This window comes from Oculina patagonica, chromosome 10, assembly GCF_052425735.1.
Source record: "Oculina patagonica isolate OP01 chromosome 10, crgOcupat, whole genome shotgun sequence".
Classification (NCBI taxonomy): domain Eukaryota; kingdom Metazoa; phylum Cnidaria; class Anthozoa; order Scleractinia; family Oculinidae; genus Oculina; species Oculina patagonica.
This window is the reverse complement of record NC_135767.1, coordinates 14,955,376-14,982,277: the sequence shown is the minus strand read 5'-3', so window position 1 is coordinate 14,982,277 and position 26,902 is coordinate 14,955,376. Positions and strand designations below refer to the sequence as shown.

General features: G+C 36.4%; 1 protein-coding gene and 2 long non-coding RNA genes across 4 annotated transcripts; 1 reads left to right on the top strand and 2 right to left on the bottom strand.

The window, feature by feature from the left end:
• Positions 1-452: 452 nt before the first annotated feature.
• Positions 453-9,981, top strand: LOC144667520 (uncharacterized). Of its 2 annotated transcripts, XM_078528947.1 has the most exons (5): positions 453-1,639; positions 5,533-5,583; positions 5,814-5,864; positions 6,831-6,959; positions 9,735-9,981. In XM_078528947.1, exons 1-5 carry the CDS (start codon positions 1,571-1,573, stop codon positions 9,924-9,926), a joined length of 492 nt encoding a protein of 163 aa, XP_078385073.1. In that variant the 5' UTR covers positions 453-1,570; the 3' UTR covers positions 9,927-9,981. The 2 variants fall into 2 exon arrangements, with proteins under 2 accessions (XP_078385073.1, XP_078385074.1); XM_078528948.1 differs by lacking the exon at positions 5,814-5,864 and having other exon boundaries at positions 456-1,639.
• A 901-nt stretch (positions 9,982-10,882) lies between these two features.
• Positions 10,883-18,893, bottom strand: LOC144628091 (uncharacterized). Its single transcript, XR_013566201.1, has 3 exons — positions 18,750-18,893; positions 16,091-16,219; positions 10,883-10,979 (listed from the first exon to the last, which is right to left on the bottom strand). It is a non-coding gene; the product is annotated as an uncharacterized LOC144628091 (long non-coding RNA).
• A 1,293-nt stretch (positions 18,894-20,186) lies between these two features.
• Positions 20,187-24,703, bottom strand: LOC144629246 (uncharacterized). Its single transcript, XR_013566319.1, has 3 exons — positions 24,556-24,703; positions 21,899-22,027; positions 20,187-20,315 (listed from the first exon to the last, which is right to left on the bottom strand). It is a non-coding gene; the product is annotated as an uncharacterized LOC144629246 (long non-coding RNA).
• Positions 24,704-26,902: the final 2,199 nt, after the last annotated feature.

The window sequence follows — 26,902 nt, the reverse complement described above, 5'->3', positions numbered from 1 at the left end:
ACAATAGAGGTATAAAAGGCTTCCTTTGTTTTGCCGGAATTGAGTGCGCCGGTCTGTCTTTTTAGCCCGGACGTGTTGAGTAACTTAAGTTTGTCTAAGGCTTTGCCATATTGTTAAAGTTTTAATTTCACTTCCAGTCCTTGAGATATCGTTGGTAAATAACCTTTTGTTTAATTTACTTTCTCTAAAAGTTTCAGTGGTTTCATTTTGCCTTAAGTAAATGTTATTTTTTATGTCGAGGGTCAAAAACAAGTTTTACTATTTTTAAAGTATTCGAGGCTGCATTAGAAGAAATGTGTGACCACTTAGCCTTAAATAAGACTTGTTCACTACAGTTTTATCCTCTGTCCTTACAAGAAAAAAACATTTAAAACTTATATTTGTCTTCCATTTTTCCGATACAGCGAAATAAGTTAACTGTGGCGAGCGAATTTTTTTTTTTATCTTTTCTAAAATTAATTCTTCCAGAGAGGAGCGCATTTGTGCATGCATGCTTTCTCAAAGCTCTCAAAACTCTCAGTATGTTAGTATGGTAAAATAGAGAAATCTTATTCTGTCATAAGAAATGCCTCGTTTTAATGATGCTGTCAGCTTTTTACTTGAACATTAAATGTGATGGCTTGGTAAATAGTGCATCGGGATGCTTAATTACGAATCTACCAATTTAAGACTTAGAAATCGAAAATAAAGAAGGAAACAAAAGGTGCTCACTGTTTTGTTCGAGTTGCTGTTTTAAAATCAATACCTAGTTCTGTTAAAAAGTTTCTACCGATTTTCGGCCCTTTTCTGACGCTTTCTGAGGAATAAACCGGAATAAGTTTATTGAAGGTCAAAAAACGACCGGGATAATTTTCGCCGGGAGCCGGTAATGTAAATAACAGGAAAACTTCCTTTGTAAAGTCCAACAATTTATTATTGCTTGACACCGGTGACTCGGCGTTTCTTCCTGTCCAAGCTGACACAGTTTGAGCGCGCATGATTTCATATTTTATTCCTGCAGCCATTTTTGTTTCTATATCAGCAACTGAAACTTCTGTAAGCCCAAACTGCACATTTAGTTACAAATAAGCGAATTAAGTCTAACCAGTCAGTCTAATTTAAACAGGCTTTCGCAATTCCTTATTTCCGGTTTTTTCCAGTTTTTGCTCCATTTTCTTAACACTTTATATCGGCGACTGTAAGCGCGCAACTTCGTTGCAAAACAACGCTACAGTGTTTGAATCTACCCATCTATAAATGACCATCTGTTGCCCGCGCGCTGGCGTTCTCGATCAGTGGAGAATTATCTAGCATGAGGTGTTGTCAAGATCGATATTTTGCGTGAAGCGTGGTTTCCAAGGGTCAAGTTGAATGCGTGATTATTTTGCTTGATATACGACTATCCGGTATTAAGCACATAAAATGTTCAAAACAACACTCCACATGCAAAGTTCAGTGGCTTGATTACCGAGCGGGGGCGACACAGTCTGGACAAAACGCCCATATATATTTAGGAGTTCGCATTTGAAGACATTCGCCGTGCGGACAAGCTGTTTGTTGAAAACGACGCAAACTCAAGAGCTATATCGCAATGAAATCACTTCTGCTTTGGATAGGCGTTTTTGCATTTTTATTATCAACGTGCTTAGCGTATCGTAAGGTAAGTTTGTATCTTTTTAATTTATTTCTCTCGTTTTCTTTTTTTCTAATTTTTGTTTGAATATATATATTTTTTATTTTGTCTTAGTGCGCTGTTTTTTTCGCTTAAAGGGTATCTATGAGCGCAATTATTTTGACGGTTAAGCGCCGATGAAAGAACTTTCAAAGCTGGGATATTGTCTGTAAAAAGTACCGAATTATTACAATTCTGAGGTACAAACAGGTTTGTTGTACAAATTTTAATGATAAATGGAAAAATATTGAGATAAGCGTCTGCCAGAAAGCTTCACTTCAGAAATAATTGCTTAGGACGTTTTAAAATACTCAAGCTTTTGTGTTCAATAGCTTCCCATATTTATATATTTGCGTTTGAGTTTAGAACGAAGAAAATATGTTTTATAAAACTGCGAAAAAGGAAGTTTTTTTTCATCTTATTCGTTGGAGAAATTTTGGTTCAGAAAATCTTTTAAATAATAATAATCACAAAGAACTACGAGATAGCACGAAAAATTTCAAACAGATTGTCATATTTTGAACGTAGTATTAAAACGAAAAGGAATTTTGTTAGTGTAACAAATTTAGAACCTTTGTTAGCGTAATTCATGTGTCGTTCGCTCTTCAATTAATTTCTTTTGAAGTAGCAGGGTGCGATTTTTATACGCGGAGCTCCAACCGAGAAATTTAAGTACCGTCCGCTGAAAGGAACAAAAATAATGCATAATACATTATTTCTTTTACATTCCTAAATGATTATTTTTCGACGCTTTCTAATGCAAACTTTTTGAAAAGTTGATTTACTTTTCAATCAGGCGGTAGACCAAATTCAAATTTGAAGTTTGCCTTTTATATCAATAATTCAGTTCTCAGCCGGCTTTTAGTAGAAAAGATAAAATTATTGAATTCACCGTATTTAATTCAAATCATTTTTAATTTATACCTGGCCGGACACAGGTTAGTTAACGCCCAAGCTATCTATGACCTTTTCTCGCAATTAAGGCTAAAAGCTTCTCAAAAACTTTAAGATTTTTACTGAAGTTGCGACAAAATGTCAAACAAGTTAAGATTTCGATATTAAGAATATTTTGTATAAGCGGTTTTAGTCTCACAAAAAAGCACTCTTCAGTTCTTGATCCTTTCGACCACACGCTTTTTTCCGCAGAGAAAGTTTTAAGGCATACAGTTGGTATGGGAAAACCCTCTTTTGTTTAAGATCAGCATGTGCGTACCAAATAGATGTATCGTTAATGGCAAAAAATTTGACCCGCCTACACAAACTTTTACTGAAAAACATACTGTTACTTTACGTGACACATCTGTGCGGTATTTGTGTTTCGGATAGTCAGGCGGTACAATTTCAAACGCTGTGGGGATTTTAGGCAAATTTCGCCGCTAAGACTTCCCTGGCTGAAAAGTTTCCTACTTGGAATAAAAGCCCAATTTTCTTTTCTAATTTTGGTTTTGGCCACGAAAATATTAAAGATAAAGATCTTGAAAAGATTAGAAACACAGCAAATTACATAGAATATCCAGTTAGTCGGAAAGTGTACAATAGAAGTGTAACCAGATTTCTAAAATTCGTATTCTTTCCTGGTTAATTAATTGTTTTTGACATCTTTTATCAAAAACGACATTTAGAACATTGTCGCTGGTAAAAAAATGCGATGTTGCTTGTTTCGTTTTTTGGCTTGGTAAATTGGTTTAGTCAAGGATTAAATGTTTCATCAAAAATTTATTATTTGCGGTAAAAAGGGCTAATTTGGTTGTATCGTGATAGTCATTATTTTACATGTAAAAAATAACAGGTTTTTCACAGTCAGAATACGTCCCTCGCAATACATCCACGCATTTCTAGAAAGTGTACGGGAAGTTGATAAAACACGAAAAGGAAGTTTTATTACAAATCACAGAAAATCACTTACAATTTTTTTCGATATATAAGAAGTTATTTAATATTTTTTATATAGGAAAAACTTTTTGTCCGCAAATTTGACGAAGTTGAAAAAAACACAAAAAGAAAGCTTTTTCACAAATCACAGAAAATCATTTTCAGCTCTTTTTTATATATAAGAAGTTATTTAATATTTATACAAAAGAAAGATATTTTGTCCGCAAATTTGACGTTTTTCTCCTCTTAGACTTGCTATTGTATATGGCATCAACGCTTCAACTTATGATATTAACAAATTTTGAAAGTTTGCCTGACAAAAATTATTTTTCGAAAAATTTATGCTAATACGGAGATCAAACAACACCGAAACAACACAGGTCGCCCTATGTAGCAAACATTCACTTTAGTTTACTTCAGTGGCCAAGGCTACAGGTTTTATGGAACACAATGCTTTTAAAGATGATTTTTGTTGTTTTAAAATATAAAGGAGAAGCCATTATCATTTCAACCATATTGAAATCATTCACAAATCAATAGTTTAAAGAATAAAGTAACCAGTCTTTAAAAATTAATTTTTTAATACACGTGAAACCATTCTGTTTAGAGCGCAAAAAAAAACTTATCTGAATTAATTAGCCATCCAACCAGTTTGTGAGATGAAGCCATTATTCATTCAACCATATTGAAATCATTCACAAATCAATAGTTTAAAGAGTAAAGTAACCATTCTTTAAAAATAATTTTTTTTAATACACGTGAAACCATTCTGTTATTCTGTTCTCTGAATTAATTAGCCATCCAACCAGTTTGTGCGTTTTAAAATTGCTAAACAACTAGGCCTCCAATCAGGTGGTGCGTTTTAGATGTCAACCAACTGGGATCCAATTAGGAAACGTGTTTTAAATACCAACTAATAAGGCGAACTCAATGAGGATGTGCGTTTTAAATGCCAACCAACTAGACATCCAATCCAAACGTGCGTTTTACCACGGTACGGTCATCGACTAAAATGTAATTCATCTTAAAGAAAAAACAATTCATTCTGAGCCTAATAAACATAAGACAGGAATATCTGTTTTGCTACTTAAGTGTGCACGCAGTTACGAAAATTACTAAATAATTTTAGATTTGAAAACTAAAAAGTGTGATTGTTTCACGTGGCTTGAAATGATATTTTTTTATTTGTTCATCATTTGTCAAACAAACGATCATTTTGGTACAAAACCGAAATGTTTCAACAATTTTTACATTTGTTGGTACCAGTCTTCAACAGGCAATCGGGTCATATTGGTTGCGTATCTCCTTATTTGGAGACCTGGGTACGGGGAAGCCGTACGCCTCTGATCTGTTATATTCCTTCATCCATTTACGCATACGTTGTGGTTGAATTTTCCCCTTGCAATTGGTGCAATCTGGTATTTTCTTTGTTTTACGTTCATTTTCATTTATTACCATACACCAGAACACAGAAAAATTTCAAATTGTACCAAGGGTATAAAAACATACATTTCAATTTTTTACCTATAATTTTTGGGGAATAGCGAATCCTGTAAACATCCTACATTTTTATCTGAGTCAACAGTTTGTGTTCCAGTTTGTTGAAGTTTTACCAGATTTTCCAACAGCCAAAATTTATATTTGTGTCGCAGGAAAACTAAAATTAACAGTCCATATTTATTAAAAATTGCTTTATTAGAGTATTGAAACTGTTAACGAGTATCTTTGGCTGCGGATGGCTTGGATGGAAGCGGATTGCAATTTAAAAAAGTTAGGCAAACGTTTTCAAGTTGTTTCCGCGCGTCGTCGAAAAATCGATATTTATAGCCGTAGCTTGAATTCTATCCGCAAAGTAAGGTTATATATTTCTTTAGATGTTCAAAGATGATGTTTATTAAGATTCTGATTTCAGAACAGTTTAGACCAAAAATCAGCTAAATCCCCGTGCCATAGTCCCTTTTAGCATTGCCTAGATCTAAAAAAAAAATGCGTTTGCCTTGTTGCTTCAGGTAGCGCCAAAGAAGAACCCCTTTGTTACAGACCCGGGGAAGCCTGACTTGGTCAGTAATTATTACTACTGTATTTAAGTTTTGTCTAGACTTAACGTTTTTTTTTTCATCTTTTCACGCATATAAGATTTCCCGTTTCCTCCAAATAAACTTTGTCGCACTCACAGAGAATCCTATAAAAATTTCCAAGGTCAACATTATCTTTAGGTCGCACTTGTAGTGGTGTACAGGCAAGCCTTGTGCCAGACTATTAAAGAAACACTGAGTATATCTTGTTGCAGGTAGCGCCAAAGAAACACCTCTCCCTAACGGAGCTGGTGAAACCCCTACAGGCGAGTAAGAGTTCTTCTTGTCAGTTTTCATGAGTTTGGCCGTAAAGTGCCCGCAAAAACTGAAGTTTTGCAGCAAGGAGCTCCTCCTCCTCCTCCTCCTCCTCCTCCTCCTTCTTCTTCTTCTTCTTCTTCTTCTTCTTCTTCTTCTTCTTCTTCTTCTTCTTCTTCTTCTTCTTCTTCTTCTTCTTCATCAACGGAGAGGTGTGAAGAACCATGGAAATGCAAGCGAACGCCTCCTCTTGTCCTTTTTTTTTATTATAGTTTACTATAGCCAAACAGATTTTAGAAAACAAAAAGAGATTGGCCAGAGGTTTCGATTCTTGGTGTTTATTGATGAAAAATTTAAAGAGAGGGCGGACTTTTGAAATGTATATAATGTCATAAATACGTAATATGACGTCATAATCGTAACTGCCACTTAAATAAACGATTGCGTAACACACCTAACAAGTTTTATTACTATAGTGTGATTACTTTTGGAGGTACATTATTTGCTTTTCCGACCACGAGTGTAGTGCGCTCCAGAACCGAAGCCGCTGTGTTCAAATTAAAGGGACAGTTTCACCAACATTTGCTACTACTTGAAAATCCAATGAAGGTGTTGCTGTTAATTGGAAAATCCACTCATAGTGGCCTAGCCTCGCTAAAATTGTTAAACAGTGGTGTGGTTACAGACTGGTAGCAAAGAAGTGGGCTCAAACTTGAAAAACACGGGCCGACATTTTCAAGTTTAACAGTTTTTCTTGGAAGAACTTTTTAAAAAAAAAAAAAATCATTGAACACAGTTGTTTCACATTTTGGAGAATGAATTTATGCCCTTATTTTGTTGTTCAAAGTTTTTTTTGTTGATCAGTGAGTGTACCCTCATAATTCTAGCACAGTGTACACAAAAACTTTGAAGACTTCTCGTTACACTGTCTCTTTAAGCACAGAGAGGAATGATGATGAATTTTTGTTTCACTTTAGAAATTTGTAAAGTGTCAGTCTCAAAGTGACTGCAGTCCCAAGGAATGTTGTGCTGGAGTGTCGCCCACAACGAATGGTACCTGTTTACTTCAACCACAACTGAAAGAACCGTGCGATCCACACATATTGGTATGCCTTAAACAAATGCAAAATTTAAGCATCTAGTTTTGTGTAAATTCAAGTTGTAACATTTTGCGCAATTTTGGAACTCGTGACAATTGGTGGTTTTTATCAGTGTTCCAAAAACGATTGCATGATAAATACCAGCGCACTATCAGATAACAGAACAGGAAAAAATTAAAGTTTTGTCACAATTATGCTTCATTTGCACTTTTCACACCCTAGTTATTACGAAAATCTTGAGATTTGAAGTGTCGGGGTGAATTGAATGGTTTGGCAAGTATTTTTTTGGGTGTGGCTTTATTAAAGTAGGGATTTTTTTTTAGTACTAAAAACAAATTATCTAAAGATTTGTGGTAGTGGTCGTGTTAAGAGTTGATATTCATCATGTTTTGTTAAAACAGAAGTGTTCTTGGGTGTCTCTAGCATTGTTAAAATGACTACCAGATGAGGGAAAGATAAATTCAGATGGTATGATGAATAACCAAATGCGAGCGTTCAATTTCTGTTTTCTTTGTGTTATATGTCCCCTTTCTGGAAATTAAAAGATCAGAAATTCGGCATGGGTTTTTTTGGGGGTATTTTTGGTCCAGAAATTTTTTGGGGTTTTGTTGGAAGCCCTAGGGATTTTTTTGGTCTTGATTTTTACCTTCATTCTGCTCCATTCGATCATCCTCGTCACTTGAAATCCAGATTACACTCTCTGAGGAGATGGTAATTTTTAACCCGACGCTAACTTAAAGGAGAAGTTCACTCCAGAATGGCCATTTATTTTCTTTACTCCAATACAAAGTTTATACAAAGATATGTTATTCACCAAAATTTCAGCCTCCAACGTGCGCTATAACCCTACGAAATCTTTCTTTGAAGTAGCCCAAAACACGACAACTGAACGCCGCCATCTTGGAGCTGGTAATGTATGCGTGACGTCAAAGAGCTCAGCCTAAAGTTTGGCGGGGAAATTTAAATACTCGAAACTCCTTGTTTCTTTGTAGTGGCTTTTGTTTGTCAAAATGCCTGCTTGTTCAGCTCCATTTTGCTCAAAAAGAGCTCCAATAAATACAAAAAGAGGTGTTTATTTTCACCGTCTTCCGATATTTAAAAGAACAATTGCTCAAAAGCGGACACAAATATTTGTGTGTTCCAATAACTATGTGGAAGACTGCTTCAAAGTAGATCACAGATACAGTCTCCTGCGTGGCAATACCCACAAAAGAAAGAAAAAGCCAGACGCAATACCAGTCATTTTGCTTACTGTATTTTCTCAATCAAACACCTCCGGCGTTTATTTCAAACTTGGCCTGGTAAACCCGACGTTTATTTGAAGCCGGTTTTCAATCGGGGTCCGGTGTTTATTAACGAAGTGCAATTTTCTGTAATTTAGTTGATTTATTATTATCTCTCCTTCGAGAACAACGATTTTTCTCGTCGTCACGGCCGAAAACCTGCTCCTGGGTCTCCGAGGATGATTATTACCAAAGTAACAGTAATGCATACGGCACGTGCATGTTGCTATCAAGATTTGTTTCAAACAGAACTGCAGAACATATACAGCCAATGAGACCATAAACGGCAATGTCGCCAACGTCCTCCGCGGCTATAAATGTCCTCCTCCACTGTTATAAACAACAGTGCGTCAGTCATGACAACACGAACGCGAACATTGCTGTTTCATTTTGTTTACAGCATCCATCCTAGTTATTTTACGCCGGACGTTTCATTGAACATTATAAAAAATTACCAAAGAAGCAAACCTTACCAGTTTGTTGTTGCAGTGCTATTTAAGAGAATATGTTTACTTGTTTGCTCGACGGCAAATAAACACCGGGACCTCGATCAAACGTCCCCGGCGTTTATTTAAAAGTTAACAGTTTTGATCCGGCGTTTATACGAAGCCGGTGTTTAATCGAGCAAATACCACGACGGCAAATAATTACAGCATGAACAAAAATTGACTTCAATTGGCAAAAACACTTCTCAGAATAGAAATAACAAAACGGGCTAAAAAAATTTGAATGCAATGACTGGGTTGTACATGTAAATAAAGATAGAAGGAAAAAGACAGAGAAAAAGATACAAACAAGAAGTCAAAATTTTGCTTGATCTAAAATGAAATAATTCAAACATTTCTAGCTCAGTCAGTCAACTACAAAAATGACATAAAGCTCACCTTGGAAGTTGCGATCTTATATTGGTTGATTGCGTCTGGCTATTTCTTTTTTTTGGAGACTGTATCTGTGATCTTCTTCGAAGCAGTCTTCCGTATAGTTTTCGGAACACACAAATATTGTGTTCGCTTTGGCAGGAATTTTTCGTCCTTTACCCATTCTTATAAGCCATTCTTGAGCAATTTTTCTTTTAGATATTGAAAGACGGTGAAAAGATTTTTGTATCTCATGGAGCTCTGTTGAAGCAACACGGAGCTGCACAAAAAGGCATTTTGACAAACAAAAGCCACTACAAAGAAACAAGGAGTTTCGAGTATTTAAATTTCCCCGCCAAACTTCAGGCTGAGCTCTTTGACGTCACGCATACATTACCAGCTCCAAGATGGCGGCGTTCAGTTGTCGAACTTTTGGCTACTTCAAAGAAAGATTTCGTAGGGTTATAGCGCACGTTGGAGGCTGAAATTTTGGTGAATAACATATCCTTGTATAAACTTTTTATTGGCGTAAAGAAAATAAATGGCCATTCTGGAGTGAACTTCTCCTTTAACCTTTTTAATCATTTTAGCCAAATAATTGCATATTCTCATAGTTATTGTATTGCATTTTCATCACACAGCCCGGCGCCATGCAATGTCCCTGTCGAGTTGGCATGACATGTTCGACGCGAAGAGGAAAAACCAACAAACTTACTGGCAAGGTTTATGGGCGCTGTGTTTACATCACAACCGGACCTGATGAGGTCGATGAGGACATTATTCCAGCACCTGAGAAGATAGATGAGGACAGATCCATGCCGCGGTTTTCATGAGCCTCGTTTAGTATCTAGAAAGCTATTAAAAATGGATTAAATTGAATATGAATTATCTTATATTGTTGGCTTTCTATATGAGTTAAGTGCAGCACTGTAAAATGTTATGTTCTGTGTGTTGGTGATAAAGTTGTCTTGTAACAAGAGACGAAATATTAAGTTTTCCCTCGGCTGTCACGAGTTTCTGATTTCTCTTGTATTTTAAGTTTCCAAGACAATTGTTGAATTTATCATAATAATATTGACATTAAATGCTATCAAATAGTTATTAAAAAATGTTTAGCAGCTTAATACCATACCCCTTCCATCCACGCCACATCCCCTTCTCATCAAATCAAAGTGAATAGTTAACTTGATGAACAAAATGCCACGAACAGTACGTTCTTCAATTAGAGTTCTTTTAAGCCTAGTTCTTATATAATCGCCGCACTTTTCTATCGCCTCTGTCACTTCAAAAAGTTTTCTTGCGATCGGGGCGATTATATGAGAACATTACACGGACGATCGCTAACGTCTGCGGCGATTGGGGCAATCAAGATTGCCTGGATAGACCGTGTTCTATCCTTCTAGCTTCTCTTTCCCTTCTTCGCCTTAAAACAGCAATAACTGCAGAAAAGATAGGGAGCCATGAGTTTTACTCTTTCATTGAAGGTTACCATTGCGTTGGATCTAGGGCTAAAATGATTGTTTTCCTTAGGTCTTCGCTCATACCAGGCGATGGGAACGATCATATGAGAACCCCGGATCTCTTCCAATCGCTTCGATCAGTATTAGCAAACGATCGATGCGATAAAAAACGATCGGGGCGATCATTTGAGAGTCAGCCTTTAGTTACAAAATAAATATCAACTCTATCGAATTAACATTTAAAATATTTAATTTCACAGAAGTTCATTTTTCAAATAGCAACTACAGTGCATCTATTTAAGTACCGAATTGTAACTCATTCCTTTAATAGCTGTTCGTTAGCGTTGCTTTTCTTATGTTTTTAAATTTCTCACAGGAGTTTATTCTCGCTGATGTATAGCCTTCCTCACCGGCGACCTTCGCCACCTATGTTAGAACCAGAAAACAAACAAATAGATTAAACAAACAGATGTAACATTCATTTTTATATAATAACCTGAAGTCTACGCGCATTTTGATTGGTTCTTACTTATGATCTATCAGAGTACAGACGCATAGATGACGTCACGCGGTGGTGTGACTCGCGCGCGTGATCAGAGTTCATAATATATATCAGAGTTTTATTATATAAAACAAATAGATTCAATTTTGCCGTGGGCCTGTTCAGTTATAGATCACAGAAGACGTCAAAATGTGGTAAGAACAACAGTGACCCACTCGCCTTGCGGCTCGTGGGCCACTTTTTTTGTTCTTACCACATTTTGACGTCATCTGTGATCTATAACTCAACAGACGCACGGCAAAATGGAATCAATTTGTTAAATAGCTTCCATGCAAATGAGTAGCTATAGAAGACGGCCTCAGTATGTGCGAACACGCACTAAAATATTTAAGTATAGGTACAAGGGAGTGCTGCTCTGGTAACTTACTCAAACTATTTGCAAACTCTTCGAATTCTCAGAAACACTTGAAAAGTTTCAAAACTCTTCGGACAAAAACAGAAAGAGTTTGGTGAGCTAGAAACGTCTAGAAACCCTCTTGCGAGGTATGTGGAAAAAAGCTTGCGAGAATTCTCTGAAAAAGTCATTTAAACGTTAAAAAAAAAAAGAAAAAGTCAAAAGCTTTAGAAGCCTTTCAAATAAGCAAACAAAAAGGGAGCAAATCCAATTAAGCTGACACCAAACCATGTCAATTGTTATTAAAAAAACAACACCAACGATATTAACAACAACAAACAGCAAATACAACACGAGCAACAACAACAACAATTTTAAGCAAATGAAAGATCATCGCAGTAATCATCCTCGGAGACCCAGGGGCAGTTAGTGGGGGGAGAGAAACGCAAAAATGCGGGTAGAAAATGGCGCGAAACTGCGGGGAAAAAAATCAGCATATAAAAGTTGTATCGACTAAAAGTGCCCCTGGGGAAAGAGTCTTACCAGACCAGTTCAAAAAGCTCTCTGAATACTGCCTCCTGATTGGGCAGAAAAATCTTTTGTATTCCCTTTGTATTATTCTGCCCAATCGGCGACCAGCCTGACTACAGTCCTTTTGGTGTGTTCTCACACGAAATATATACATGTACACAAAGCCAGTTCGCTCGCCATATCTGTCTTGCTTGTTCGCCAAGAATTTGCTCGGGAAGGAACTTCTAACCCATTTTCATTTTTCTGCCAGTTCTTAAGGTCGGCTGCGAAGTAGCTCTCGCAAGGTCTCACAACAAATGGCTCTCTACTTCTCGAGAGAACACTAGAACACTGAACAACCACTTAACAAAAGGATTCTGAGATTCATTTTAAGTGATTTTGAATCGCCTTATAATGTGCTGCTAGACAGGATAAACTGTCTCCAATTTCATGATCAACGCATCTGTAAATTCCTTACTATCTTGTACAAAAGTCTATTTTTCAATGACTATCCAGCCTATATGAGAAACATGTTCTCGTTCCGTTCTACTTCATACAACCTGCGTGGAAACTATATACTGGAAATGCCCAAACCTAGAGCTACAACTTTTGGTCTCCACTCCTTTACTTATCTGGCAACAAAATAATGGAATTCTCTACCTAATTTGATAAGGCTATGTAACTTATCTGACTTTAAAAGGCACATCTGCAAAGCCAATTCATGAAGCATGTAAATGACAATTTTTATAATTAGTTAATATAAGTCAATTTTAAATATGTAAATAGTAATTTTTAGGGTGTCGGTAAAACGCCGACTCGGGGTCGGGGTCGGGGCCGGGGCCGGGGCCGGGGTCGCGGTCAATTTTTTTATTTTTTTAAAAAAAAAACCACCGATTCAGAAAAAAAAATACAAAGTTTATATTGGCGTATGGAAAATTTCGAGTCGGAAAAAGCATTTCCTTCACAAAATAGCCGGGAATTTTGATCGTTATAAGTTCAAAAGTATAAAAGAAGAAATTTGTGGTCTAACTGGCGACAGGTGAAATTCTCTATTAAACAGTTTGGCGTATAGAATGTGCTGCCGACTTCTTTCTGAGCGTTATCTCCTCGATAACATAGCATGAACTTTTTCAAGTTTAAATCAAATTGTACACTGATGCGTTTGTGTAGCAAGAGAAAATTAATTCAGGTTTATATCGTTAAAATAAAGCCGCCTTTCGTATCCAAAAAATATTTATAAGGAAGCAATATTGTTTTGTTTAGACAGCGAAGCTCGCATTAACATGTCTCGCAATCTTTAAGTTTATAAATTCTGTTATTGTTTTAAATATAAGTGGAGGTATTTAGCCATTTCTCCAATTTGCGTGACTGAAATGCGGAAAGAAATTTTAATTAAAATTGATCTTAATGTACACATCGATTTCGACGCAAATGGTGAGTTCTATCCTGCCCGCCTTTCGTCGCTCTCGCTTACTACACACACCATACAATCTTCGTTTGCTGTTCAAATTCGATCCAGTCGATCCAGCAATTGACGTCTGTGCAAAAGTTTAAAAAGCTGGCTATATGTCTCGATTGTTGAGGAATTTTCGTGACTGAAACATGTAACAACAAACCGCCCGACATGCGAGTTTCTCTGTCAAAACAGACCGCTCTACTTCTTTGAAAATACCTCTTTGGATATGAAAGGCAGCTTTAATTTTTATTACTCAAAAACATATACAATTTAATTTACACCTGAAACAGTTCATGCCCACCAAATTCTACTACAAAAATCTGCCGCGCATGTTTAAAAATAAACAGATTTAGAATATTTGCGAGACAACGTCTACGCGAGTTTCTCTTGAATTCTCTGTTTATACCTAATTTGTTTCAGTGGGACTGAAAACCGAAGAGCCTTTCAAAACAAAATCTATTTTTTTATGAATCACAAGGTGGTTCTGTTGATCAACAAAATGCAAAATGAGCAAAGAACGGCTAAAATTGAGGTTATGCTGACGAGGAAGTATTACACCCGCTTTTAGTGTTTGGTGATAGCGGTTTGTTGTAACAAACAATACGGATCGAAATCCGCCAGTTACAGCCCACCAGCATGACTTTTTGACCTTGTGGGTGAAACCAACAAGGGTATCCGTCGGTTTTGATTGGCTCATTTCAAAAAGCACGTCGACAGTATGAGAGCACTGTATAGTGCTATCTTTTACAGATTCGAGTGAAAATAAAGTCTATGTATGTATGTATATGTATGTCGAAAGATGGACGTTGAAAGATAGCTATGCACGTAACATTGAAAGCGGGTGTATATTATTCGATTACAGAGAAGTAGACAAAGTAGGCTAAACTGTATCAAGAGAGGATAAGGGTCCCCTTAGCCTCTCTTGACTGTATGTTAAAGTTAAATTTTACCTCTCGCATATAAGGATCAAGATTTGTGGCGAATTTGTAAAGGAAATGCTTTTTTTCGACTCGAAATGCCCCACACGATAATATCAACTTTGTATTTTTTTCTGAATCAGTGATTTAAAAAAAAAAATAAAATAAAAAAAATGACCCCGACCCCGACCCCGACCCCGGCCCCGAGTCGGCGTTTTACCGACACCCTAATTTTTATTTTACAGTGCGGCTACTGTAACCGGGGTCACCCAGACAAAGTTAACCAATCACAAAGCAGAACGGAAACAATAAATTTCAGCATTTTTCCCTTCAGCCAATGAAATGTCGAGTACAGAACAAAGAAATTTCAACTTCTTCGTTCGCCACGGAAACATCAATGCTAAATTTTGTCTGTATGGCGCTGGATTTTCAATTAACTTCGATTGCATCCCTTTTGGGCTTGAGTAGTTGTGACAGCACAAGTTGGAAAGTAAATATCAGCGACATTAATGAAAGAGGAGTTCGAAACTGTTTCAAAACAGGGAAAGCAACGGCCCTGCCATATGTCTCCAGACGTAAAAGTGCGTGGCGGAGTTCGCTCGTGACAATTCAGACAAATTCCTCTACGGCATCAACCGGAGTTTTGGTAGTACTATTTGGAAAAGAAATGCACGTAAGGCCAGCAAAGGAAGACATTCTAAAGTGCATAACGTACCAGAGAAATCGACGATGACAACATTTATTTTTTTCACTTCACACAATAAAATGTCAGTTGAGTAAAAAACAGTGAAGTTTCATTTTGTTCACTCGTGACGCTATTTACTTTATATGTTGAATAGAGCGTTAGCTAGCGTTGACGTTTCGATTTAAAATTTGAGTAGTTTCACATGCTGTACAAATGAATGTCATTCGTCATGCAAGTTTTCAAGAATCGATTTGTGAAAGCAGTGAACGCGACGGACGTTTTATCCTCGGGAAAAAATAAAACTTATTGCTGGCTGTTTCAGTTTTTCTTTCAATTGTATAAACAATGCAAGACACAGGACAAATTCCGAACAGGAAAATCGGTGATGTTTTCAACACTAACATACTTTTCCAAATGGTACTACCAAAACTCCGGTTGATGCCGTAGAGGAATTTGTCTGAAATTGTCACGAGCGAACTGCGCCACGCACTTTTACGTCTGGAGACATATAGCATGGCCGTTGTTTTACCTGTTTTGACACAGTTTCGAACTCCTCTTTCATTAATGTCGCTGATATTTACTTTCCAACTTGTGCTGTCACAACTACTCAAGCTCAAAAGGGATGCAATCGAAGTTAATTGAAAATCCAGCGCCATACAGACAAAATTTAGCATTGATGTGTTTTCGTGGCGAACGAAGAAGTTGAAATTTCTTTGTTCTGTACTCGACATTTCATTGGCTGAAGGGAAAAATGCTGAAATTTATTGTTTCCGTTCTGCTTTGTGATTGGTTAACTTTGTCTGGGTGACCCCGGTTACAGAAGCCGCACTGTAATTTTTTGTTATCTATTTTTCGTTCTCGGAAATATTAGCTACTCTAAATTCGAGATTAAATAAAGTTTTATTATTATTATTATTATTATTATTATTATTATTATTATTATTATTATTAGTATTATTGTTATTATTAACAGGAGCAATGCCCCTAGCTCCCAAAACTAGACTATTGATTTCAAGCTTACGAGAACTGCTACACTACTGGATCATTGGCATTTCCGTGGGCCTTGTGCTTACCAGAAACTTCAATGCAAAATCCAAATTGAGGGTCGCATTTCATGCCATAGACGCAGTCGTAATCGCTATAACACTCAGATATGGGGAAGTAACCACCGCGCCGTGATAGTACATCTCGTTTACCAAAACCTGAAATGGAAGAATGAAGGATTGATTTTATACATTTGAACGTCAACCCTAAATTGTTGTGTGCAACATATGCTGCTCGCCATGTTACAACTGTTTCAACATGTTTTCACTATCTACAACTACATGAAAGGGCGTGGCGTAACTTAAAATCATATCCTGCCTCCTGACAAACCCAACTCTAACATTATTAACCAAAAACCGACGATTTGTTTCCTGCTCTTGTCTTGTCTTCTCATAGAAAGAAAAGTTGAATCTGCTACACTTTTGATTCACACCAAAAAACAAGTCCTTTGATAACGCCTTTGACAGGGATTTGAGGCGCGACAAATTTCACGATACCTTTGTCATACCTTTAATTAATGTCAAAAAGCATTAGACGGCGTTATGGGCAATCAAAGGTATGGCACGATGATCGATGACCTCATTTCACTTTCTTTACCTTTAATCAAGGACCTGTAACCTGATTTTCCCAATTTTACTAGGAAAGACCAGATATTTTTAAGCATAGAGAGAAACATTCGTGTGATCAAGACATGAGGCTCTTTCGGCAATCTTTGGGAGACGTTAGATATTGATGAGAAATGTTTGTTGTCCTGCCGATAACTTTTCCTAATTTCTTCGAAAGTGTTGATCTTTGGAATCTCCAGAAGATCTAGGTGATCTTCGGGAAATATTCGGGTGAATATTTGAAAATCTTCGGGACTCTTTGGATCCACATTGGAATCTTTGTAGTTCCTCTGGCGATCTTCGGGATCTTTGGAGAAATTGTGCCCTCCACGAACAAAAAAATGCCTAAAATACCCTCCGTCTTAGCCAATCAGAATTCTTTATTCCTGTCCACTAATTAATAAATAGAAGAGGCGGCAGTCAATGTTATAACAATACTTACTGTTTTGGTTAACTGAAAGATGCAACTGAAAGATGCAACGCTTTGCAATTTTTTTTTAATGCGGCTCAATATTTCTGTAGACAAGACTAACTTTCATCAAGGACATGTGAAATGGAAATTGTTGCAATATTTTAAAGCAAATAAGATTTAATAAATACTAGTTATGCAACGCTTTCGAGTGGTATACTATGGAATATCCCACGAGTCACTTATATTTTTTTCGGTATACACACGAGCCTTTAGGCGAGTGTGTATACCAAGAAAATACAAGTGACGAGTGGGATATTCCGTAGTATACCACGAGAAAGTGTTGTGTAACTATTTTATACCATGCCATAGAAAATACGCTTACTAAATTTCGTCGAGAATAAGATTGCAGCGCACGATGGGAAGGTTGAGTTGAATACCGTCGAATATACAATGGCTTTCCTGAATTCTGATTGGCTGTATTTTCTATGGCATGGTATAAATGCTGATATGCCATGGGCTGTCGGTATTGTATTTGTATTGTGTCTTTACGTATCAGGGTCGGCAAGGGGGGTAAGTGGTATACCAATATACCCGAAAAGCATGTACCAGTATATCCAAAATTTCCCCCAAAAATCATGCAAAATACCAAAATTTGGAAAAACACAGTATACTTTATGCCCATAAAAGCGCGATTTTCAGCATGAAATACTGTATACCCAGTTTAAAATCCCCCTGTATATCGAATACATAAAAACGCTGACCGACCCTGACGTATGTAGGTCAAAAGCCCTTTGGTATAATTTTTGTAACAATACGTTAACGCCTACAATTACGTCCTGGGTCTGAAAATACTGCCTCTTTAGTGAAATTTCATACACAAAATACGCATCGACAATTAGCCCTCCAACCCACCCCACTCCCTTAATTCCAGAATAAAAGTCAATGGACTTATATTTGTATTTAACGATGCAATTCATTCTGATTATCTTATGTTATCTACTGTAAATAGATTTTACGTTATTGCATTATGTCCAGGACTTTGAACTTCATTTGTAATAATACAGCTCGCTTGCTATTTCGCAATCTTTCTCTAAGTTTGCCGTGCGGCATTTGTTTTATTTTATTTTATTTATTTTTTTTTGTATGCGCCTCGAATATTTCGAAGGAGACTTCTTTTCAAATGTACGCTAAAATATTTTGGAAACAAACGTGGCTGCCATTTTCACCTACCATTAGCCAAACAAAAAGAAAAACAGCCCAGAACTTATTTCGAAATTTTGCGTTTTAATTAAAAATTCGAACTGGCAGTTGAACTTGAAATAGATTATTTGTCGCAAAAAAAGACTTTATATCGGCATTGAGGACACAATTAGTAATTTCATTTTGTTGTAGATTTGTTTGCGATACAATTAGGATCGTTGACTGAGAATTTCGAGAAATTAATGTGAAACGCACATAAATCATTTAAAAACCGTTAAATTTACTTCTTTCAACTGAGACTACTGAATTAAACTTAATCGCCGAAATTGAGTTTAAAAAATGAAAGGATGGGAATTACATTTTTGGATTGAAAGACCGCATGGTTTTTCAAAAGACATCGATGTTGCCTAACTATAGTCTAAACACACTTGTTGCGCAAAGCCAGCTAGTAAATTAATATTATTAACCTACCATTTCCCTCAATACGGCTGCGGGGCTTAGCCGTAGCGAGGTGTAGGACCAGAAAAAAAGCCCAACAGCTCAGGAAAATCGACCAAACCTTGCGGAAATCCATCGTTCGTCTTTGTTTCAATTTGCCCTGGGCGTGAAAACTGTTGAAACGCAGTCACGCCTGAATAAATGCACCTTGAGATGAAAGCTGCTTTTATCGTCACTTGTGGCTTGACGCGCGGCTGTTTATAGAAATGGCAGGAAAGGAAGATGATTTATGGGCGTTGTTATCAATGAATAAATTGATTTAATGGCTCTTATTCAAGCGTGGGTTTAATAGAAAAGCGCTTTGACACATTAGAAAGCGTTAACAAAGGTGGAAAGAAAAATGATACTTTACTCTTACTAATATTCGCGGGTACTATTTTCGCGATTTTGCGATTTCAAAATAATCGCGAAATCTAATACGCGCGAAAAATACATTGCGCGAAATTAAAACACGCGAAAATTAATACCATATTTTATATTTAAACAATAAAAATTTTAAATGTTTGTAAATGCAACTATCTATCATCATCATCTATCACTATCTATGTTTTCGACTAGCACCCTTGCTGTGATAACATTTTTCTTTAGCTTATAAATCGGCCAAGCCCTCTTTAGTACAAACACCAAAGTTTCCGTTTACGGGCTCGTTGTTGTTACAATGAAACAGACCTTTGTATATTTTCAGTAGTTCCTTAGTCTTTGACGACTGATTCAGAAAACACTGACGAAATTTTAAACACTTTTGTACTAATTTTTCACGAATCGCGAAAATTAACACTAGAGAAATTCGGCTATCGAATTTTGGCGTAATTAAGAACGTGCGAAAATTAGTAAGAGCTGAATTGGTAAATTATTATTTACCTTTCATTGTAACTGAATATATACGCCTAGCCTAGTTCTTATATAATCGCCGCAATTTTCTATCGCCTCTGTCACTTCAAAAAGTTTTTTTTGCGATCGGGGCGATTATATGAGAACATTACATGGACGATCGCTAACGTCTGCGGCGATTGGGGCAATCAAGATTGCTTGGATAGACCGTGTTCTATCCTCCTAGCTTCTCTTTCCCTTCTTCGCCTTAAAACAGCAATAACTGCGGAAAAGATAAGGAGCCACGAGTTTTACTCTTTCATTGAAGGTTACCATTGCGTTGGATCTTGGGCTAAAATGATTGTTTTTCTTAGGTCTTGGCTCATACCAGGCGATGGGAACGATCATATGAGAACCCCGGATCTCTTCCAATCGCTTCGATCAGTATTAGCAAACGATCGATGCGATAAAAAACGATCGGGGCATCATTTGAGAGTCAGCCTTTAGTTACAAAATAAATATCAACTCTATCGAATTAACATTTAAAATATTTAATTTCACAGAAGTTCATTTTTCAAATAGCAACTACAGTGCATCTATTTAAGTACCGAATTGTAACTCATTCCTTTAATAGCTGTTCGTTAGCGTTGCTTTTCTTATGTTTTTAAATTTCTCACAGGAGTTTATTCTCGCTGATGTATAGCCTTCCTCACCGACGACCTTCGCCACCTATGTTAGAACCAGAAAAGAAACAAACAAATTAAACAAACAGATGTAAAAGCTATAGAAGACGGCCTTATGTGCGAACACGCACTAAAATATTTAAGTTAGTATAGGTACAAGGGAGTGCTGCTCTGGTAACTTACTCAAACTATTTGCAAACTCTTCGAATTCGCAGAAACACTTGAAAAGTTTCAAAACTCTTCGGACAAAAACAGAAAGAGTTTGGTGAGCTAGAAACGTCTAAAAGCCCTCTTGCGAGGTATGTGGAAAAAAGCTCGCGAGAATTCTCTGAAAAGTCAGTTAAACGTTAAAAAAAAAAGAAAAGCTTTAGAAGCCTTCCAAATAAGCAAACAAAAAGGGAGCAAATCCAATAGCCCTTATGCATGTTAACGTCAGACCGGCTAGTTTCACCACCAAGCCTCGCTTTCGAAGTGCAAACTTGTAAACTTGTAAATATTATCATGAACGAATTCCCAAAGCAGCAAAAATGAAAAGAATATCCACGTGGAAACTGCATGAAGGTGGCAGAGGATTGAGAATAATTTGCGTAAACGAGGCTTGGTGGTGAATTTTGAGCTAATGACTTTATCATGCATAAGGCCTATTAAGCTGACACCAAACCTTGGCAATTGTTATCAAAAAAACAACACCAACAATATTAACAACAACAAACAGCAAATACAACATGAGCAACAACAACAACAATAACAACAACAACAGAAACAACACCAACAAAAGCAGCAGTAACAACAATGACTACATTAATAAAAATAATATATTAAATAAAAGAACTGATACTTGAAAATTCTTATCTAACTTCTAACCCATTTTCATTTTTCTGCCAGTTCTTAAGGTCGGCTGCGAAGTAGCTCTCGCAAGGTCTCACAACAAATGGCTCTCTACTTCTCGAGAGAACACTAGAACACTGAACAACAGGAGCAATGCCCCTAGCTCCCAAAAATAGACTATTACAGTAGAAACCCGCGTATAACAACCTAGGTTTTTTCAAGTTAGCCTAAACAGGTTCTTATATAAATGGTATTTAGTGTAAAATTAGGCTAACTAGGTTCTTAATTAGGTTCTTAACTTTTGTTCAAGAAATATAGTAGAATTTTTAAATGATCTGGTCTTTAATGTCCAATAACAGTATTCTTGGAGGCTTCGGTAACCAAAATACTATACTATTTTAATCTGATTCTGTTAAAATCAAACCTATACTGTTCATGTACTGTGTTTTCATAAGGTTCATCTGTTTATCACAGTTAATAATTATATTCAAGGAGGACAAGTTTTATGTAACTATGCTGTAACTATAATGTGTACAGACTGTGTTATAAATATATTTTTGAGATTTTTTAATTCTATATTTTTGAGAAGATTATTTCTTCTTTTTTTTAAAAAAAGATAAGAACCTGTTTTCGAATTTTAGCCTGAAATGGTTCTTATGTGAAGGGTGCTTAAAAATGAAATTTTAGCCTAACAGGTCCTTAAATGTTATGTTCTTATACGCGGGTTTTTACTGTAATTTCAAGGTTACGAGAACTGCTACACTACTGGATCATTGGCATTTCCGTGGACCTTGTGCTTACCAGAAACTTCAATGCAAAATCCAAATTGAGGGTCGCATTTCATGCCATAGTCGCATTCATAATCGCTATAGCATTCGGATATGGGGAAGTAACCACCGCGCCGTGATAGTACATCTCGTTTACCAAAACCTGAAATGGAAGAATGAAGGATTGTTTTTATACATTTGAACGTCAACCCTAAATTGTTGTGTGCAACATATGCTGCTCGCAATGTTACAACTGTTTCAACATGTTTTCACTATCTACAACTACATGAAAAGGCGTGGCGTAACTTAAAACCATATCCTGCCTCCTGACAAACCCAACTCTAACATTATTAACCAAAAACCGACGATTTGTTTCCTGCTCTTGTCTTGTCTTCTCATAGCAAGAAAAGTCGAATCTGCTACACTTTTGATTCACACCAAAAAACAAATCCTTTGATAACGCCTTTGACAGGGATTTGAGGCGCGACAAATTTCACGATACCTTTGTCACACCTTTAATTAATGTCAAAAAGCATTATGAAAGCATTAGACGGCGTTATGCGCAATCAAAGGTATGGCACGATGATCAATGACCTCATTTCACTTTCTTTACCTTTAATCAAGGACCTGTAACCTGATTTTCCCAATTTTACTAGGAAAGACCAGATATTTTTAAGCATAGAGAGAAACATTCGTGTGATCAAGACATGAGGCTCTTTCGGGAATCTTTGGGAGACGTTAGCTATTGATGAGAAATGTTTGTTGTCCTCCCGATAACTTTTCCTAATTTCTTCGAAAGTGTTGATCTTTGGAATCTCCAGAAGATCTAGGTGATCTTCGGGAAATATTCGGGTGAATATTTGGAAATCTTCGGAACTCTTTGGATCCACATTGGAATCTTTGTAGTTCCTCTGGCGATCTTCGGGATCTTTGGAGAAATTGTGCCCTCCACGAACAAAAAAATGCCTAAAATACCCTCCGTCTTAGCCAATCAGAATTCTTTATTCCTGTCCACTAATTAATAAATAGAAGAGGCGGCAGTCAATGTTATAACAATACTTACTGTTTTGGTTAACTGAAAGATGCAACGCTTTGCAATTTTTTTTAATGCGGCTAAATATTTCTGTAAGACAAGACTAACTTTCATCAAGGACAAGTGAAATGGAAATTGTTGCAATATTTTAAAGCAAATAAGATTTAATAAATACTAGTTATGCAACGCTTTCGAGTGGTATACTATGGAATATCCCACGAGTCACTTGTATTTTTTTCGGTATACACACGAGCCTTTAGGCGAGTGTGTATACCAAGAAAATACAAGTGACGAGTGGGATATTCCGTAGTATACCACGAGAAAGTGTTGTGTAACTATTTTATACCATGCCATAGAAAATACGCTTACTAAATTTCGTCGAGAATAAGATTGCAGCGCACGATGGGAAGGTTGAGTTGAATACCGTCGAATATACAATGGCTTTCCTGAATTCTGATTGGCTGTATTTTCTATGGCATGGTATAAATGCTGATATGCCATGGGCTGTCGGTATTGTATTTGTATTGTGTCTTTACGTATCAGGGTCGGCAAGGGGGGTAAGTGGTATACCAATATACCCGAAAAGCATGTACCAGTACATCCAAAATTTCCCCCAAAAATCATGCAAAATACCAAAATTTGGAAAACACAGTATACTTTATGCCCATAAAAGCGCGATTTTCAGCATGAAATACTGTATACCCAGTTTAAAATCCCCCTGTATATCGTATACATAAAAACGCTGACCGACCCTGACGTATGTAGGTCAAAAGCCCTTTGGTATAATTTTTGTAACAATACGTTAACGCCTACAATTACGTCCTGGGTCCGAACATACTGCCTCTTTAGTGAAATTTCATACACAAAATACTCATCGACAATTAGCCCTCCAACCCACCCCACCCTCTTAATCCCAGAATAAAAGTCAATGGACTTATATTTGTATTTAACGATGCAATTCATTCTAATTATCTTATGTTATCTACTGTAAAATATATTTTACGTTATTGCATTATGTCCAGGACTTTGAACTTCATTTGTAATAATACAGCTCGCTTGCTATTTCGCAATCTTTCTCTAAGTTTGCCGTGCGGCATTTGTTTTTTGTTTTTTGTTTTTGTTTTTGTATGCGCCTCGAATATTTCGAAGAAGACTTCTTTTCAAATGTACGCTAAACTATTTTGGAAACAAACGTGGCCGCCATTTTCACCTAACATTAGCCAAACAAAAAGAAAAACAGCCCTGAACTTATTTCGAAATTTTGCGTTTTAATTAAAAATTCGAACTGGCAGTTGAACCTGAAATAGATTTTTTGTCGCAAAAAAGACTTTTTATCAGCATTGGGGACACAATTAGTAATTTCATTTTGTTGTAGATTTGTTTGCGATACAATTAGGATCGTTGACTGAGAATTTCGAGAATTTAATGTGAAACGCACATAAATCATTTAAAAACCGTTAAATTTACTTCTTTCAACTGAGACTACTGAATTAAACTTAAGATTTCGCCGAAATTGAGTTTAAAAAATTAAAGGAAGGGAATTACATTTTTGGATTGAAAGACCGCATGGTTTTTCAAAAGACATCGATGTTGCCTAACTATAGTCTAAACACACTTGTTGCGCAAAGCCAGCTAGTAAATTAATATTATTAACCTACCATTTCCCTCAATACGGCTGCGGGGCTTAGCCGTAGCGAGGTGTAAGACCAGAAAAAAAGCCCAACAGCTCAGGAAAATCGACCAAACCTTGCGGAAATCCATCGTTCGTCTTTGTTTCAATTTGCCCTGGGCGTGAAAACTGTTGAAACGCGGTCACGCCTGAATAAATGCACCTTGAGATGAAAGCTGCTTTTATCGTCACTTGTGGCTTGACGCGCGGCTGTTTATAGAAATGGCAGGAAAGGAAGATGATTTATGGGCGTTGTTATCAATGAATAAATTGATTTAATGGCTCTTATTCAAGCGTGGTTTTAATAGAAAAGCGCTTTGACACATTAGAAAGCGTTACCAAAAGTGAAAAAAAAAAATGATATGTTATTCTTACTAACTTTCACAAGAACTATTTTTCGCAATTTTCGCGATTTCAGAATAATCGCGAAAACTAATACGCGCGAAAAATACGTTGCGCGAAGTTAAAACACGCGAAAACTAATACCATATTTTATATGCAAACAATAGAAATTTTAAATGTTTGTAAATGCATCTATCTATCCTTGAAAATATATTTTCGTCTTGTTTTCGACTTGCACCCTTCCTCTGATAACCGTTTTCTTCAGCTTATAAATCGGCCAAGCCCTCTTTAGTACAGTCACCAAAGTTTCCGTTTACAGGCTCCTTGTTGTTACAATGAACCAGACCTTTGTATATTTTCAGTAGTTCCTTAGTCTTTGACGACTGATTCAGAAAATACTGACAACATCGCGAAATTTAATACACTTTTGCTCTTATTTTTCATGCAATCGCGAAAAAATAGTCGCAGAATTCGGCTCTCTAATTTTCACGGAATTGAGTACGCGCGAAAATGAGTAAGAATAATGTACCTGAATTCGGTAAATTATTCTTTACTTTTCGTTGTAACTGAATGCTTAAATTAAAAACAGATCGGATGACGAATCGTTCGTGGGGAAATTATTTATCCGATTGTGTTCAAGTTTTTGTGGCCCTGTTTTGTAGTAGAGGATGCTACGATGATAATGTTTAAGCTTTTTGAATAAATGTGCTAATTAGAAAAAAGGATTTCGCACTTCTTTGTCTCTTTGTTAGGAAACCTGCCTTTCTCGCGATTTAATTTCATTTCGCGCTTGAGTCTAAAATATTAATAGGTTAAATGTTACTTTTTTAACTGAAAGAAATCTTCTTGTTGAGAGTTAAGTAATTGTTTTTGTCTCTTGTGTCCTATAAGGAAAAGATGACTTATTTCATTTAGTTTTCTTTGTGCAAAAAATTCTGGTTTGATAAAGGAAGCTTACTTTGGAAAGAAAGCAAAACATATTCTCAAGGAAAGTCAATTCAAAAAACACATTTAACATTAGCGAATTAAATTAAAACCCGCGGCCTAAAACGTTCCGCCCTTTCTAGACCCCCTTTCTATTTTTGTGGTAACTGTGCGAATAATGACGAAAAAAAATTGTTTCAACGAAAACAACTTAAAGACTTTGTCAAATAGCCGATCGGAGCGAAAGAAAAGTTTTAAACAAGCCCAGAATAAAATTTATGCTATCAGGCGAGGTTGTCCGCGTTTTTTTTTTTTGTTTAGTTTCCCAGATTGCCAATGACTGGTCGAAATTGTGTTCGTTTGAAAGCAACAGTTTATTTAAGTTAAAATAAGCAGCATTGACAGAAAGCTGGCAAAATAAAAGCATGGATATAACGCGACAGCAAACGCCTCAATTGTATACTTTGTTGTCCTTTAAAGACTTCCCTGATTCCGTTTGAGATATGAAAAGAATAAATAGCTATTTTAGTTAACATTATGCACTTACTCCACAGGCTAAAATTTGAATATCCTTTTTAATTAAAGCAATTGTAAAAGCAGGAAAAAGAAATTAAACGGAATTAAGAAATGATTGAGCTATACCGCAGCTGCCCTTAACACATTTCAATAAAGTTCACAACTTGAGGTGTTTTGCTTGAGCAACTGTTTTTTTTGCCGTGAAACTGTTTCTTATTGTAATGAACTTGTTTCTTATTAAGATGCGACGCAACAGCGATTTACAATCGTTCAGAATGAATTTCACATCTTTTAAGAAACTTTATCTCCAAATGTGATCTGTTTAACAATAAAGAACGCAAACATAAGATGTTCTTGTCATTTCGTTTTAGCATACTTGTACTTAGTTAGTTGATTAAACAAGGAAACAAATATCGATAAATTTATATGCGTTTTTGTTCAATACTTTTCGGCAATAGGAATACAGTGGAACCCCGATATAACGATCCTCGATATAACGATATTCCCGATATAACGATGAATATTCTATGTCCCGGCAAAAGTTACAGTAATAT

Excerpts from the sequence above, each read along its gene's own strand:
- LOC144667520 (XM_078528947.1), top strand. The coding sequence starts at position 1,571 with ATGAAATCACTTCTGCTTTGGATAGGCGTTTTTGCATTTTTATTATCA. Across the intron at positions 1,640-5,532 it reads CGTGCTTAGCGTATCGTAAG|GTAGCGCCAAAGAAGAACCC; the intron begins GTAAGTTTGTAT and ends TTGTTGCTTCAG. Across the intron at positions 5,584-5,813 it reads ACCCGGGGAAGCCTGACTTG|GTAGCGCCAAAGAAACACCT; the intron begins GTCAGTAATTAT and ends ATCTTGTTGCAG.